The following is a 17,948-nucleotide window of genomic DNA, read 5'->3' on the forward strand; positions in this document are numbered from 1 at the left end:
GTCAGGAAAGGTTTTGTTTTATTTTCAACATTAACAAAACTGCTTAGTGATTTTTTCTTGGCATATTAAAGAAACACTTTGAATGCCCAAACAGCTCAAAATCCTTCGCCCGGTCATGTTTCAACACCACAGTCACTAAAAACATGTTAAAGCGGAGTTCCGGCCTCGGAAAAGTTTTTTAGATAAAAATACCCCTGGGACAATCAGGGCTAGTGCATTTCCTAATGGATAGCCTCTGAACTGTCCCGGGTCGCACTTCCCTATTGAGAAGAAATACTTTCCTTGAAAATGTCTTGTCCAGTGCTGCCATGTCAGTTGTGGGCAGCTGAAGCCAGAGCGTCCTCTTCTGTGACCTCTTCGGTCCCAGAATGCCCTGCACCGGCCCAGCTTGTCAGTTCTGCTGCAGGCGCATCATCCCTGCACAATTCTGGGCATGCCCAGAAGCTGTTTAGCAGGGAATGACGTGCCTGCGCCAGAACTGACGAGCGGGGCCAATGCAGGCGCATTGATTCCTGGGAGCGATGATGTTCAGCTCCCAGGAGTCAATGCAAGCAGGAAGAGACAGCGCGGACCGCGGAAGTGGAAGAAAGATAAGTATATTTTCCTCCATAACAAGGTAAGTAAACAAAAAAAAAAATTGGGACTATCCATTTCTTTTTCAGGTGATTGTCAGCAAGCGGATGGCCCAAAGTGGTTTTTGAGGCCGGAACTCCGCTTTAAGTATTTCCATTGTTAAACAGCATGTGTCCTAAAAATCAGAACACACCGAGGTGTTTTAAGTGACTGTGGTGTCAGAAACATAACAGGCACATTAATTTTGCTTTAACACATCTTGAGAAAATGCAAATATTTAATAACTTAAAAAAGTAAAGTCATTTCGAGTCATAGGTCTCAAGTCAAAGTCAAGTCTCAAGTCATGAATACCAAGTCAAAGTCAAGTCGAGTCTTTTGTTAATTTTACTCAAGCAAGTCTCAAGTCCTCAAATTGGTGACTTAAGTCTGACTTAAGTCAAGTCATGTGACTCAAGTCCCCCACTTCTGCAACATACAGGTTACAGTATATTATGAGCTGCTCTGCTATACTATAGAAAAAAACATCTACTGACAAGAACAAGAACCACTTGTAATGTTACTACAGGCGTAATACATGGATAATTGTATATGCAGAGGACAAAGCTCATTCATTCATATTAACATCCTCTGTTTGCTTCAATTTATAAAAAAAAAAGCTGTGGACTCAAATAATATTTTGCAGTGCGCAAGCTTTTGGGGTTGATTCACTAAATGAGTAGAGCATGTTCCCGTTACATAGTGAACATTTACTTTGCAAGACAAATTTCATTTAGCTTAGTGAATGTGGTAAGATTCACTTTGCAAAGAATACTCAATTACATGCAAGGAAAATGTTTAAAAAATATAGGATTCTCTTTGTATATGTTTGGATGATTAAAGTCAGCAGAGCTTGACCTCGATTCCTAAGCTACGTGATAATTTCCTGTTACAGTTCAATTTCACTTTGCCAAGTAAACAGCTTTTACTCCTTTAGTAAACCAAGGAAATTGCTTCATCAATTGGGCTCAATAACCACTTCTGAACTGGAAGGTCTTACCCCCTTAATGACCAGGCCCTTTTTTGCGATACAGCACTTTGTTATTTTAACTGACAATTGCGTGGTCATGCGACGCTGTACCCAAATAAAATTGATGTCCCTTTTTCCCCACAAATAGAGCTTTCTTTTGGCGGTATTTGATCACCTGTGTGATTTTTATTTTTTTCACTAGAAACAAAAAAAGAGTGACAATTCTGAAAAGAATATATATTTTTCACTTTCTGCTATCAAACATTCCCAATAAAAAAAACATTAAAAATCAAATTTTTCATCATTTTAGGTCAATTTGTATTCTGCTACATATTTTTTGGTAAAAAAACAATTCCAATAAGTGTACATTGATTGGATTGCGCAAAAGTTATCGCGTCTACAAACTAGGGGAAAGATTTATGTCATTTTTATTTCTTTTTTTACTAGTAATGGCAGCGATCTGCGATTTTTAGCAGGACTTTTGCGGCAGACAGATCTGACACTTAACTGACATTTTTGACACTTTTGGGGGGGGAACCAGTGACATTACTACAGTAATCAGTGCTAAAAATATGCACTGTTACTGTACTAATGACACTGGCAGGGAAGGGGTTAACACCAGCGGCGATCGAAGGTTTAAATGTGTCCCTAGGAGGTGCTTTCTAACTGCGTGGAGGATGGGCTTGCTGGATGAACACAGAGACCTGTGTTCCTAAATAGGAGGAACACAGGAGCTCTGTGTACACCACTAATAGAACAGCTATCTGCCATGTTTACATCGGCAGACCGCCGTTCTGTCTCCACGGGGGAGCAATCGTGGGTTCCCGGTGGACATCACGTCCGCTGGACCCACTGATTGGCTCCCCTGTACTAGCTGTCCCGCGAAACAACGACAGGTACATCATTTGGCGGGACAGAACTGACCTGCCACAGTATAAGGACAGCGGCTGGTCGGCTAGTGGTTAAAAGAAAGCAAATGTTTACTTGCAAAGTTGTGCTCACTTCAACCATCAAGTAAAATTTATATTTTTAGTAAATTAATCCCACTAGGTCAAGTACTAGAATATTTGTTGACTATAAAGCTAAAAAAAAAAACTGTGGAAATGTCCTTCCTCTGCATTTAATACAAATTCGCAAACTCGCAGTGTAGAATTTCAGCCAAAACATTTTTTTTCTAGTTCTGGATAGAGTGGGGAAGGGCTGGAACTCAATATGTGAGGAGAATGAAGACATACAGTAAACACAGCAATAGCAACCTGACAATGCTCTAAGCCAGTGATGGCGAACCTTGGCACCCCAGATGTTTTGGGACTACATTTCCCATGATGCTCATGCACTCTGCAGTGTAGTTGAGCATCATGGGAAATGTAGTTCCAAAACATTGAGGTGCCAAGGTTTGCCATCACTGCTCTAAGCCTTCCTCAACAAAACATGATTATGCTTTGTCCCAACTGGAGCAATGTGACCTGATTTTCTGTCCCATTTTCAGAGAAAATGAGCAGAATAATAATAACACAGCCACTTTCGCCAATATATCTAAATTAAAAGAAAAAATGGTTCAGTCTCCTCTTTAGAGCTTTGCAGATGTCAGTAAAGCTACCATAGATGGCTTGAGATTTGAACCATGTCTGAGCAGGCTGAGTATACCCAAGATGATGGGTTGATCAACTTGGGTACAACCAGCTTGTCTGATTTTACATGCGATTATTTCTAGCTCCTCGCCAGGAGAAAACAATGGCCCTGCCGGAGGGATTCTCCCATCAACACAGACTGTGGTTGCAGGAAAGAAAATCGCTCCATCTATGGCTGGCCCAACTCAGATAAACCTGTTCAAAGTGACAAGAAAACCAGACACTCCTTTATTTCTGCATACAGGCGACTATACTAGATGACATGTCACTAACTTAACATCCTTAGTCTAAAACCTAAGTATCAAATAACTGTATATTACGGCATAATGAAACTGGTGTGGTACTCATCAATAAAACTCAACGTTCAAATAAATAAATAGAACAAAGGATCGCAGCACCAAAGTGAGACCCTATTTGAATATTTAAATGTATCATATGAACATGACTTCTATAAATACTGAAGACAGTTTCAGCTTGTACAGCTCTTCATCAAGTCAAAAACATCTCTCTAAATACATGATATACTGTTTTGTTATCTGTGTTGGATGATTATTACTATTTTACAGGATTTATATAGCGCCGACAGTTTACGCAGCGCTTTTGATGATGGACCATTTTATTCTGATTCAGTTGAACTAGACCGCACTTCAAATATCCAGTTTGTTTTCTGGAAACTCTACAGAAAAAAAAATGGAAAAAAGAGAACCAGTGTTTTTGGTAAAATTATACTTTCCGAACACTTAAGAAGATGGGTTTTACAAAGTCTCCATAATGTGCATCCTAGGGCTTAGCCACTGCCAGTGCTGCAATTATGCATTAAAACCCAACAGATGTAAGTGAAGTTTGAAGTTTAGACTGGAGAATATTGCAGATAACTTGAGAGAGTGGAGTTGATTTACTAAAATTGAAAAGTGCAAAATCTGGTGCAGCTCAGCATAGAAACCAATCAGCTTTCATGTTTTCTTGTCAAAGCTTAAAGGGTAACTTCACTTTTGTGGGGGAAAAAAATAGCAAATAAAGAAAAAAAAATACAGCGTATACAATTGCGACACAAATTATATTGTTATTAATGTTTTTAAAAAATAACCTTTCCTTTTCAATCTGCAGCCGTTGTAATTTTCTGAAAATGAAATGCAATATGGCTACCTGGAGCTGTTCTGTACACAGAATGTATACTGACCACACCCCAGAAACATCATTTCCTGCTTGTGTGATTGGCTCACCAATTTTCCCAAAAGTCTGCCTAAGATACAAGTCAGATTTCTGGCTTCCCCTGCAACAAAAATGTCCTTTTTGGTGAGATACTCCCAATAGGAACACGTCTAAAGGGATGCAGGCCCAGCAGATTTCCTCATTAGAGTCCTGCAGCTGCCACAGCTGATTGATAATTATGAAACCACTCCTATTAGACCCACTCAGCACAGAGGAACAAACAATGACTTCTTCAGAATAACAAAAAGGTAGGAATCTGCAACAAAGTTTGTTAAAATCCGAGTAATGTACAGAGATCACCCAGAGGGGAATGTTTTTTTCTCAACTAAAGAGTTAAGCTTTAATTGAACAAGCTGAAGTTAGAAGCTGATTGGCTACCATGCAGAGCTGCATCAGATTGTGTACTCTCGGGTTTTGGTAAATCAGTCCAACAGAGACAAACCAATAGCACATAGGAAGCATGGTAATGCTCTCTTAGATTTGACATGTTTAGTCATTCTAAGATTAGAGCAATTGTAAAAAAAAATGGAGGTCCTTTTGAGGAGCCAATCAAATCAAATGGTGCTAAAGTGTCAATGTGTTGACTTGACAAGGACAGAAGTGAGTGTTTAACATAGCGTACATTTATACAGTCTAGTCAGTGTAGTTAAATACACCTTTTGAGCATTAGCATCAGGGAGCATATGATGGGCGCAAAGAGCTCAATATCTGCAGTGAATACAAAGCCTAACATCCATTGTCATATAATATCAAAAATAAAAACTGTACAAATTGTGTAACTATTCCATAATGACTATATGTTTGACATTAACCACTTCAGCCCCTGAAGGTTTCACCCCCCTCCTGACCAGAGCACTTTTTGCAATTTTGCACTGCGCTGCTTTAACTGGTAATTGCGTGGTCATGCAATGCTGTACCCAAACTAAATTTGCGTCCTTTTTTCCCACAAATAGAGCTTTCTTTTGGTGGTATTTGATCACCACTTGGATTTTTTTTTTTTTTATGCAATATAAACTAAAAAAGGCCTAAAATTGTGAAAAAAAAAAAGATATTTTCTACTTTTTGTTATTAAAAAAATCCAATAAATTTTTGTCATACATTTAGGCCAAAATGTATTCAGCCACATGTCTTAAGTAAAAAAAAAATAATAATTTAATAGGCATATATTTATTGGTTTGCCTTGCATTTAGTTTATGACTGCCTATCTCATTTCTTGAGGTGCTAAAATGGAACAGCAGTACAAACCCCCCCCCCCTCCCCACCCCAAATTACCCCTTTTTGGAAAGTAGACACCCCAAGGATTTTGAGAGACATGTTGAGCCCATTAAATATTTCATTTTTTTTGTCACGGGTGATTGAAAAATGTCACTAAAATGATATATTTCTCCCACATGCCATTGGTATATGTAAAATTACACCCCAAAATACATTCTGCTGCTTCTCCTGAGTACAGGGATACCCCATGTGTCAGACTTTTTGGGAGCCTAGCTGCGTACAGAAACCCGAAAACCAATCGCCACCTTCAAGCTTTCTAAGGGCGTAAATTGTTGATGTCACTCATTATCTATCACAGTTTTGGAGGCAATGAAATACCAAGATAGCACAAAAACCCCCAAAATAACCCCTTTTTGGAAGGTAGACATCCCAAGCTTAATGCTAAGAGGCATGCTGAGTATTTTTGCAGATCTTGCTTTTTGTTACAAAGTTTTGAAATTTGAAAAAATAATATAAATACATTTTTCTTAATTTTCCAAAACTAATGAGAGCTGCAAAATACTTGTTTGAGCAATATATCATTAGTGACAACTTTGTGTAAAAATAGCTTGGGGTGTCTACTTTCCAAAACGGGGTAATTTGGGTCAATTCCACATATACCCATGCCAAGTGTGAGAAATGTATCATTTAGTGACAACTCTGTGTAAAAAAAAGAAAATTGTAATTTTCCCAAAACTTGTGGCAAAATATAAAATATTCCATGGACTCGACATGCCTCTCAGCAAATAGCTTGGGGTGTCTACTTTCCAAAAAGGGATCATTTGGGGGGGGTTGAACTGTCCTGGCATTTTTTTGCCAAATATTAGAAGTTTATGCCACACATCACCCACTCTTCTAACCACTTGAAGACAAAGCCCTTTCTGACAATTTTGTTTACATGAAAAAACATTTTTTTTTGCTAGAAAATTACTTTGAACCCCCAAACATTATATAATTTTTTGTAAAGCAGAGGCCCAACAGATTAAAATGGTGGGTGTTACAATTTTTTTTTTCACACAGTATTTGTGCAGCGATTTTCCAAACGCAATTTTTGTGGGGAAAAAAAAAACACTTTTTCTAATTCAAATATAGAAAAACACACTTTTTTCCCCCAAATGTTTGGTAAAATAGAAAAGACGATCTTATGCCGAGTACATAGATACCAAACACAAAACGTTTTAAAATTGTGCTCGCCCGTGCAGCAGCGACAAACTACATACATATTTAAAAGCCTTTACAGGTTACCACTTTAGATTTACAGAGGAGGTCTACTGCTAGAATTACTGTCCTCGATCTGACATTTGCGGTGATACCTCATATGTATGGTGCAATTTTTGTTTACATATGATACGAGACCGAGCACTGGGGGACAGGAGTGCTTTAGTTTTATTTTTTTCGTTATTTATTTTTTTTATTTAATTTTATTTTTACACTGCCTATTTCATTTTTTTTTATATAATTTTTATTGTTATCACATGGAATGTAAATATCCCCCATGATAGCAATAGGTAGTGACAGGTTCTTTGAAAAATTTGGGGTGTATTAGATTGGTGTGATAAGATGCTGTCCCAATTTCCCAATGGTGCTGTTTAGCAAAACCGAAGTCGTGAAAAGCTCATAGCTTCTGGCTTCTTAGGCCATAGAGATGATTGGAGCTGTTGTGGTCTCCGATCAGCTCTATGGTTAGCTGGCGAAACCATCGGCTGCATTCTCGGGTTCCCCGGTGGGTCAGGAGAGACTAAGAAAACCATGGAAGGCGGGGGGAGGGGACGTCCCCTCCCACTGCTTGTTAACCACTTGCCGACCGCCGCACGACTATCTACGTGGGCGGTCAGCCCCTCACAGGCAAAGTGACGTAGGTCTACGTCGCTCGCCTGTGAGGGTTTAGGGAGCGAGCGCGCGCCGCCGGAGGCGCGCTCCCGCTCCCGCGTGGTCACGGACCCCCCCGCGCGCGTGACCGGCGGACCCGATCGCCGCCGGCCACTCTTGATCACTCTGCATACAGTTGAAGCCACAGCCAATCACAGTTAGAATCACGCCCCTAGGGACACACACAGCCCCTCCCTCTCAAATAAAGTTAACCCCTTCACTACCAGTGCATTTTTACAGTAACAGTGCATATGTATAGCACTGATTACTGTAGAAATGTCACTGGTAACCCCAAAAGTGTCAAAAATGTCAGTCAAGGGTCCGATCTGTCCGCCGCAATGTCGCAGTACCGCAAAAAAAATCGCAGATCGCCGCCATTACGCGTTAAAAAAAAAAACAACAAAAATGACAAAAATCTTTCCCTTTGTTAGTAAACGCAATAACTTTTGCGCAAACCAATCAAAATACGCTTTTTGCGATTTTTTTTACCAAACATAGGTAGCATAAAACAAATTGGCCGAAAATATTAAAAAATTTTGATTTTTACATTTTTTTTTGGGGGAATTTCATATAAAAAAAAGGGAAAAATATTGCTATTTTTGCAAAATTTACGCTCTTTTTTTGTTTATAGCGCGTGATCAAAAAATCGCACAGGTGATCAAATACCACCAAAAGAAAGCTCTGTTTGTGGGAAAAAAAGGACGCCAAATTCGTTTCGGTACAGCGTCGCACGACCGCGCAATTGTCCGTTAAAGTCACGCAGTGCCGAATCGCAAAATGCCCTCTGGTCGTTTAGCAGCCAAATCCTCCGGGGCTTAAGTGGTTAAAGCAGTCTAGCCTCAGAGACAAGAGAGAAGAGCACAATATGCGCTGGTTTCACTGGGACATGTTTCACTTTTCAGATGATTACCTATCCTACTCAAATTAGTTGAGCGTATTCATATGAGAGTTTTCTGCCCAGGGTTCTGTGGCCTCGCCCTTACTTCACCCCCCCCCCCCCATTCTTTCTATCTGTCTCACTCCTTCCCCTTTTTTCTTCTTCTCTACGACACCGTCAGTGTCCCCCTTTCTGTCTGAAAACATTTGAAAATGCCCTTTTGGTATTCATATATCAGCTTGTAGGAATGTCTAGTGTGCAGTCACCATTACCCTCAGTACGTCCTCATGCCGGCCAAGAGATAGATGCCGGTAGGGGTCCTGCTCCTCTCACTAAGCTCATACAGGGCATGTTCCTTGTAGCACTGTCTATCAAATGGCAATGTCTTGAATTGCTAGTTATATTCTGTTTACGAACTGACAATTGGTATATGTTATGGTTAATAAGTATCACCCTATATTAGTGTATTTCCTATTATGTACCACAGTTAACTGATTTCAGGACTATGATGCCATGTTTTGTTAATGTCTTCATTAATTGCATACCTTTAAAGAAAGAATTTTTTTAAAATAGGAGTTTAGCGGCTAATTAGCCGCTAGGATTGCTTTTACATGAAAGCGGACCGCCGGCTAAAAAATAATACCAAGATGATGTCTAAACCTGCAGGCATCATTTCAGTATAACCACTCAAAATCCAGCAACATACCAGTACGTTGCTGGTCCTTGTTGGGCATATATTGTTTTTTTTTTCCATGCAACCTGTGGGCTGAATGAAAAAACAGAACCTAACAGATTCCTCCATTCACATCGATTGATCGGTGGTATGTCCACCATTAGAATACTGCCCTGCATCCACCCACTTCTAAGTATGGGCATACATTTTTTTTCCTTCAGCCAAAAGGAACCTAACAGATAACAGAGAAGAAATCTCTGCCAAGAAAGTGAATAAAAATATATGCTGAAGCATAGGGGAGATTTGCCCTCCGTGTCCACCCCATCCCCTCTGCTTTGGTATGAATGCTTTTTTTTTTTCTGCGGTGGTGAAATCACCTCTTACAGCGCTGGAGACACGGATTTATGTATAGTGAGAGCAAACCCTGTTCCTGTCAAAATAAACAAATCAGTGTTGCAGCTGAATGGCATACTCGTAAAGCACACAACGGTTAACGGGAAAACACAGTATTAACAAAACATTAACTTAATTAAAACAACTTTTTTTTAATTGCAATCTGTGCCAAAAAAAAGAGAAAAAAATATATGGCGAAGCATAGAGGCAATCCACCCCTATGTCCATCCCAGCCCCTATGCTTCATCATATATGCTCTTTTTTAAACTGTGGTGGTGAAACCACCTCCTACAGTGCTGGAGTTGCTGATTTTATGTATTGTGAGAGTAAACCCTGTTGCAATCAAAATTAAAAAATCAGTGCTGCAGCTGAATGGCGTACCTGCAAAGCAAACAATGGTTAACAATAAAAAACAGGAGGGGGTTTGTTTTGATCCTGTAGCAGAGTAGTAGTTTTTTGCCTCCGTCCCTGTATATCTAAAATGGGGGAAATTGCTTGGTGCCTCGGGCCAAGAAGTGGGGTGGGACTTTTACGGGCAAGTGAGTTTACACACAATTTATAAAAGATAATCAAAAATATTTATTTATGTACAATGTTAGGATACAATTATTTATACTTATATCCAGTGCATAGGTGTTTGGGTTATAGACCCAAAGTGTGTTTAGAGGAAGGTAAAGTTTTTGGAAAATATCCGTGACATAGGTGAAAAGGGTGACTTGTTTTTGGACGTTGTTCTCTGTTTTTTCCAGGCTTGTTGCTTGGAAAAATCTGTTCACAGAGATCCAACTATAGGTCCAAAGCGTGTTTATCCAACGCGTTTCGGCTACTGGGTAGCCTTTTTCAAGGATTTTGTGGTTATCACCAATTCTGTGGAAATAGTGATAAATATTATTTTTGTCTTTTATGTATATTTATTGGTATATTTATTGTTTATTTATTAGTATATACATACTTTCTCTGTCTATTCTTGCGAGCCTCTTTGTGTCTGGACGAGTTCGCAGCAAGAACCACTATGGTGCAGCCTGAGGAATATATATATGTATACATTATGTATAATGTATTTAGTAAGTTTCTAGGTTTGTATAGGTTTTGAAAGGTTTCAAAACAATAAAAAACAATAAAAAATATTCAAAAATAATATTTATCACTATTTCCACAGAATTGGTGATAACCACAAAATCCTTGAAAAAGGCTACCCAGTAGCCGAAACGCGTTGGATAAACACGCTTTGGACCTATAGTTGGATCTCTGTGAACAGATTTTTCCAAGCAACAAGCCTGGAAAAAACAGAGAACAACGTCCAAAAACAAAAGTCACCCTTTTCACCTATGTCACGGATATTTTCCAAAAACTTTACCTTCCTCTAAACACACTTTGGGTCTATAACCCAAACACCTATGCACTGGATATAAGTATAAATAATTGTATCCTAACATTGTACATAAATAAATATTTTTGATTATCTTTTATAAATTGTGTGTAAACTCACTTGCCCGTAAAAGTCCCACCCCACTTCTTGGCCCGAGGCACCAAGCAATTTCCCCCATTTTAACAATAAAAAACAGTAACAATAAAACATTACAGGATAGCATAAAATACAGTAAAACAGTAGGAATAATAAAACGACAACTATTTTTGGCTTTTTTCTTTTTTGTGTTTTTTTTTCTTTTTTTACACTTTTATTGTAACTACTGTATAAACGTTCCAGGTTAGGGTCTCTCAAAATGTGATAGCCATCTAACATCTTTTGAGACCCTGTGTGAAAGTGTGCCCTAGGCTGTGCTGTGCTGTTCCCTATAATGATACTCCACTAGTGTGGTAGCGACGGAAACAGTCACTGATGCAAAAACCAGGTTCGCCAGGACAAGGGGGACAAAAATAGCAGGTGTCATGCATATATCCGCGCTGGCTACAGACGCTGCATATTTTTTGGGGTGCTCTTTGGGTAGGGGTACCAGGGAGGACATTCGGAAAATGCCTCTCATACAGCCGGTTCACTGCATATGGATTGGGAAATTGGGCCACAGCACCTTCTGGATACAGAAGGGCTGTGATGATCTCTTCCTGGAATTGTAGGAAGGATCCACTTCTTCCTGGCACTTTATATAGTACATTAAACGTTAAAAAGAGCCAATTGGAATAAGTATACAGTCATTTTTTTTGTACCAGCGTCTGGCCTTACGGGCAACTATGTATGGCCCCATCATCTGGTCATTGAAGTCCACTCCTCTAATTTTATGGTTGTAGTCGTGGACACGGAGGGGCTTCTCTACAACCCCAATTGCTGTTGTAATTTGGACTGCCGTATGGAAGACAGAATGAAAACTTTCTGTTTGTTCTTCCATCTCACTGCAAGCAATTCAATGCATCTCAAGCAGGCTCTCTCCCCCTGACTAAGTGGGGCATTTACAAGCTGTTGGGGGAAGCCCCATGATTAGATCACACGGTGCCACATGCCAATTCCTAATTGAAAGAGGTGTCTAAAAAGTGGCACGCTTGTGTAGATGCTGTCAACGTATAAATGGTACCCCTTTCTGAATAAGGGCGACACCAAGTCCCAAACAATCTTGCTGCTGCTCCCTATGTAGTCTGGGCAGTTGGGGGGAGGCTCCACGCTGTTATCCTTTCCCTCGTAAACCATGAAATTACATGTATAGCTTGTTGCCCTCTCACAGAGATTATACATCTTGACCCCATATCTGGCATGCTTGCTGGGGAGAAACTGTTTGAAAGCAAGGCGGACAGAAAATGTAATCAGGGACTCGTCAACGCAAACATCTTGTTGGGGGATATACAAGGCTGCAGATTTTTGGCTGAAGTGGTTTACGAGGGACCGAATTTTTTGGAGCAAGTCATATCCAGAATCACCCTGAGGACAACAAAGTTCATTGTTGTTGAAGTGCATTAACCGCAATATTTGCTCATATCGAGCCCTGGCCATGGCAGCAGAGAACACGGGCATATGATGAATTGGGTCAGTGGATTAATATGACCGCAACTCACTCTCTTTTTACTAATGCCCATGTTGAGGGATAGGCCCAGAAAGGTCTAAAATTCGGGATAGGTTTCCAGCCAAATTGTCTAGCAATGGTCAAATTTGGGTTTTTAGCAAAAAATTAATTAGCATAAAAATTGCTTTGGTCCACAATAGATCTGTACAAATCTTCTGTGAAAAACAGCTCTAAATAAAACAAGGGGAGTAAAATCCGCTGTTTTCTCCTGATTTCCGGGTTGGCCAGGGAATGGGGAAAGTACAGGCTCTGCAGAATCTCTGGGCTCCCAATCAGGAAGGGCACTATGGGCTCTACGGGCCTGCATTTGAATTCTTGGTGGCTGCGGGCCACTACTTATGCTTGCTACTGCACCAGCTTGAACTGCACTAATGGGACTCCCTGTCATGTTTCATTAGCACAGTGTACAGATTTTGTTTTCTGATCGCTGTATTAGTGTCATGGGTAATGCTAGTTAGCTAGTTAGGGTCAGTGTCAGTGTCAGACTTATTATAGCGTCAGGGTCCCTCCACATATTCCCTAATAATGTTTTACCCCCTGATCACCCCCAGTTAACCCTTTCACTCCCATTTATAGTGTCATTAGTAATGTGTACAGATCTTTTTTTCTGATGACTGTATTAGTGTCACGAGTGACATCAGTTAGCGTTAACATCAGCGTCAATTAGTGTCAATCCCAAACAGCATCAGATTTTAACCCTTTGCCTGCTAGTAACACTAACACACACACACTATAAACCTCCATTACTAGTATAGTGTCTGAACAGATTGATATCTTTGATCTAATCAGAACTATACTAGGGTCCCCAATAGTGTAGTGTTCCCAAAAATGTGGCGTTAGCAGGATCAGCCCTGACACCTGCAAGCACCTGCGTTTAGCCCCTCTGCCCAGCCCACTCAAACGAGTGCAGTATCAATAGATCACTGTCACTTCCAATACACAGCACACAAAAGCGCAATATTAGCAGAGTCAGGCTTGATCTCTGCAAGCACTAGCAGTTCATTTGTTTTGTAGCGGTTCAAACAGTCCTCAACAGGTGCTTTTTTTTATCTGTGTGTCACACTAGGTACCTGTAAGTTTAGTGACCAAAATGTCAAATGAAAGGTACACTAGTGAAGAGGCCTACAGGATACTGAGTATGACAGATAGGAGCGAAGGGGAGTCCTCACTGTTAGACCGTATACGCACCCGTAGAAAGCATCGGCATCCTGACAGATAGCTCTGACGACAGAGTAGTGGTCCCTGCTAAGGTCAGGCGTACCCGACCCCGTTCTTTTGTTACTGAGGTGCCAACTGGGGTGATCAAGGAGTTAAACCTTATATATATATATATATATATATATATATATATATATATATATATATAAATAAAACGGGTATATAAATATATGGCGGTATATAAATATATGGCGGGTACCCTAAACCTATCTGGGACTGAGGCTAACTGCTGCTAACTTCGGCTGATGCTAACTGGCGTCACGAGTGACACCAATACAGTGATCACTAAAATATCTGTACACTGTATATAGTGACACTGTGACAGGGAGTGAAAGGGTTAATTTGGGGGTGATCAGTGGGTAAAATATGTGCCTATGTGTACTGGTGTCAGTGTAGTGCTTGTGTACTCACTGTGATGCTCTCTCCTCACTTGCTGGAACCAAAAAGGGCTCCAGGAGGGGAGATTGCATAATTTCCTGTGCCTGTGCTTACATTACACAGGCACAGGAGGTTCTTCCATTGGTCAGAACTAATCAGCAGGTCCAGGCCATAAATCATTGGCCTGGACCTGATGACTGATCGGTTCTGAATTGAATCAGATTGCCCTGGGAACGTGATTTTGCGCAGCATGTACGTGGGGCTGCCCGGAACTGGTTAAAGAGGGAGTAAACTCTCTTTGTTGATTTTTACCTATAGCAATGCCTATAATAACGCTTACCTAAAGGTACACTAAATATCTCCTAAACGAGTACCATTTAGGAAATATTTACTTTACCAGCAGCTGGTGACGTCACTGGCGCATGCGTCCTGAAGGAATGGCATGCTGTTCCTTCAGAGCCCTGTGCTGCAAATAGTGACTCCACGTGCATGCACAGGAGTGACGTCATCGCCGACTACACATTCATACTGCCCGTGAACCCAGAAGGAAGACTGGGTGATGATGGAAGTGCCTACAGCGGTGACAGTATGTGTTCCAATGCATTTTTTTGTGCGTTTAGGTGCTTTGCAGTGCATTATTGATGCATTTTACCGCGTTCTAATCCAGTCCAGTGCAGAAAAAAATGCAGCATGTTCTAATTTTTTTTATGGAACTGAAACACACTGGAACTGATTTCACTGGTGTGAATTATGCCATTGAAAACCATATAACCTAGGCTACTATCCATGTGTTTTTGATGCAGAAAAAAAAAAAGCACTGGACCGCGTGTGAAGTGAACTGGCCCTAAAAGCAGGGATGGGGGAATTTCCACTGACGGACATTGTATTTGGCAGCTGCTGAACCTGTGGCTGCCTGAATACCCAAACAGTGATGGCACTTGATAGGATGCAATCCCTGTTCGCCGAATAATTTTCCACTTGGTTCAGTCAATTTTTAAGGTAAAGTTCACTTTTAGTATTTAGGGTGTAAAATATTACATGTTACTAAACAGCACCTGTCCGTACCCAAACCCCCATCCTCGCGACTGTGGACCTGCTCTCACAATTTAAAAACAGCTCTGCCCACACATGTGTCATTTAGTCACAGCGATCTGTGACTGAATGAACTACAAGTACCATCTTCCACGGTAGACGGCTTGTAGTTTCTAATTAACCGCGAGGGCGCTAATGAGTGTTCTCAAAGTTCATTGATTCTTCCTGCTCTTCAGTAACTGTCAGCCCATACAGGAGTTATGCAGGAGTCTGACGTTGTTGATTGTGGGTGCAATACTCTGCAGGGTCCCGAAAAAAATTTATAAATGCACATTTGTTTTATTTGCAAAAATGTGTTTTTTTTTTTTATTTTTTAAAGATGAACTTATCCTTTAAAATGACTTTTGTCAAGCAAAGTGCTGATGGGGCCACCTACAGCTCAAATTTCAGCCAAATGAGCAGTAAGAGGACGAATGTGAGCCACCTATAGCCAGCCGTAATGACAATCCAACATATCACTAGCCTATCAGAGTCTTTTAAAATACAGTGTACATAAAGGGTGATGTACTATAGAGTATAAGGCTGGCCATGATTCCAATTTTGTACAATTCTTGCGGATTCATCTGAAATTCGAGCCATGGTGGTCCTGATAAAACAACCTGGCTCAACAAATGGTGATGGAAAAATTGACTTGAGCTGGGTGGAAAATTGGACAAACAGTGACTGAATCCTATCAGCTGCAGTTATTGTATGGGTATTCAGACAGCTGCGAGTACAGTTCAATGGCAAGCAGTATCCTTGCCATTTAGCATAAATGGGGGAATCAATTGATTTTCTCTCCTTTAGCCTGCGGGTTGAACTAGGGAAAATCAACTGTATGTGGTTAGCTTTGGAATTATCTGGTCAAAATAGGTCATTTGGAGGTTATCTTGCTCTAAGAGACCAGAACAACAGAAGAAAATTTTTACCATCTTGGCAGATGTTTTCTGTTGTTCAGCAAGAAGTAGGTTAATTTCTTCTCTGGCCATCATAACTTCATGAGGTTCAGTAATATCTGAATCTCCGTCGTCTTCCTGTTCTCCCACATCAATTGAATCCACAGCAGTCTTCCTTAACCTCTGCTGGGTATAGCACCGAGGTCTGTCCTGCTCCCAGCTGCATCACAAAGAAAAGAATGAGCCAGGTAAAAGACTTTAGAGCAAAGTAATCAAAAGGATACATTTTAAACCCATTTCCCCCAAAATGACCCCAACAGGGACAAAGGCAGAATTAAAAACACATTTCATAGGAGTAGGAAGGTCTAGATCCTTTTGTAATTCCTCTGGATTTTTTTCTGAGTCTGCACCATTCAGCACAATAAGCCACACACTTTTACTACAACTTTACTACAGAGCACTGGAGGCCATGTAGCATCATAATGCTTGCAAAGACTAGCAACCATTGGTCAGTGGGGCGCTGTGATTGTGCTGGCCAATGAGAATTTATTTGGAGCCTTCCGGCATACCAAAAGTAAGAAGATATTCTCATTGGTCAATGCAGTCATGTGACATAATTTTTAAAAAAATGACCCAGTAAGAGATGAATTGCTACACTTCCCTGCCCTGCCTCCTGTTTTTTAACTTTCCACTCTTGTTTGCAAAGCAAAGCTGGTGGCAGTATCTTCAGCATCCAACACAACTCTGGTTGTATTGTATTTCTGCCCCCCCCTGCAGTGCTGTGGTTCCCCCTGCTGCCACTATGTTTTGTGTTGTTTGGTTAATTTCTTCTCTGGCCATCATAACTTCATGAGGTTCAGTAATATCTGCATCTCCATATTCTTCCTGTTTTCCCACATCAATTGTATCCACAACAGTCTTCCTTAACCTCTGCTGGGTTTAGCACCGAGGTCTGTCCTGCTCCCAGCTGCATCACAAAGAAAATAATGAAGGTGGTGGCAGAATCTTCAGCATCCAGCACAATTCTGGTTGTATTGTATTTCTGCCCCCCCCTGCAGTGCTGTGGTTCCCCCCGTTGCCACTATGTCACTAGTGTTTCCAAGGGATATAGTAGTGACGTAGGGGCTGGCAGGTGGAACCACAGTGCACAGCAGGAGATGCAGCAGGCATCAAACATACCAGATGCTAAAGATTCTTCAGTCAGCTTTGCTCTATGAGTATGTCAAGATTTGAGGAATGGGTGGCAAAGTTGGTAAGTGTAAATAGGCATTTGCAGGGTCCTTTTTATATCTTTTTAAAAATATGCAATAGGGTTTCTTTAATCTCCTCTTCCGAGAAGTCACTTAAGTATTGTAGCTTTGTAGCATATAAAAGGACTGATCTGTGTCAGACCTTTGTCAACAGCCAAGAACTGCACAGGCATACGGATTTTCATGCTGTGTCATCTCTGTGCCAGCATCTCAATCTAGGAAGTAGATACTAAGTCTGGATGATGCCTGAACAAAAGTGTCTTCATACTTCTGCAGAGAAAAGATGAAGTTATTTTCAGAGGGATGACTGTGTTCAGGTGCTGACTGGCAACTTTCGGCCCAGGGGGCAAGTACAAACCAGAGGCACATGGTGCCTCTTCCCACTCTCCCTCTTCATGGCCTCCTTCTGATCCCCATTCCAGGCTGAAGCTCCCCTCAGGTAATCTCTACTCACTGACTGAATCAAGGTTCCTGACCTGGCCACCAGGGTGGAGCTGGGAAAGCTCGGTTGGGGTTAAACAGGGGAGGAGAGTCTCCAGTGGGGCATGGAACCAGCCTCAGTTTAGACACAGTTTACACCATCTATGTTAGGGGGGAGGCTTGTGCTCTGTCCTTGTCTTCATCCCGCACTCAGTA

The 17,948-nt window shown here is 41.0% G+C and overlaps 1 protein-coding gene across 1 annotated transcript in view; it reads right to left on the minus strand.

The window, feature by feature from the left end:
- The window catches only part of LOC309558628 (kinesin-like protein KIF19), a gene marked incomplete at its 5' end in the record, with an annotated part of 105,917 nt that overhangs the window by 33,984 nt on the left and 53,985 nt on the right, over positions 1-17,948 (minus strand). Inside the window, one exon of the mRNA XM_082261694.1 lies at positions 16,096-16,282. Within this exon, the coding sequence (XP_082117820.1) occupies positions 16,096-16,282 (187 nt within the window). The remainder of the gene's footprint in view (positions 1-16,095; positions 16,283-17,948) is intronic.

The sequence above is a fragment of the Pelophylax lessonae genome (genome assembly GCF_965119305.1).
Source record: "Pelophylax lessonae genome assembly, chromosome: 6".
Classification (NCBI taxonomy): Eukaryota; Metazoa; Chordata; class Amphibia; order Anura; family Ranidae; genus Pelophylax; species Pelophylax lessonae.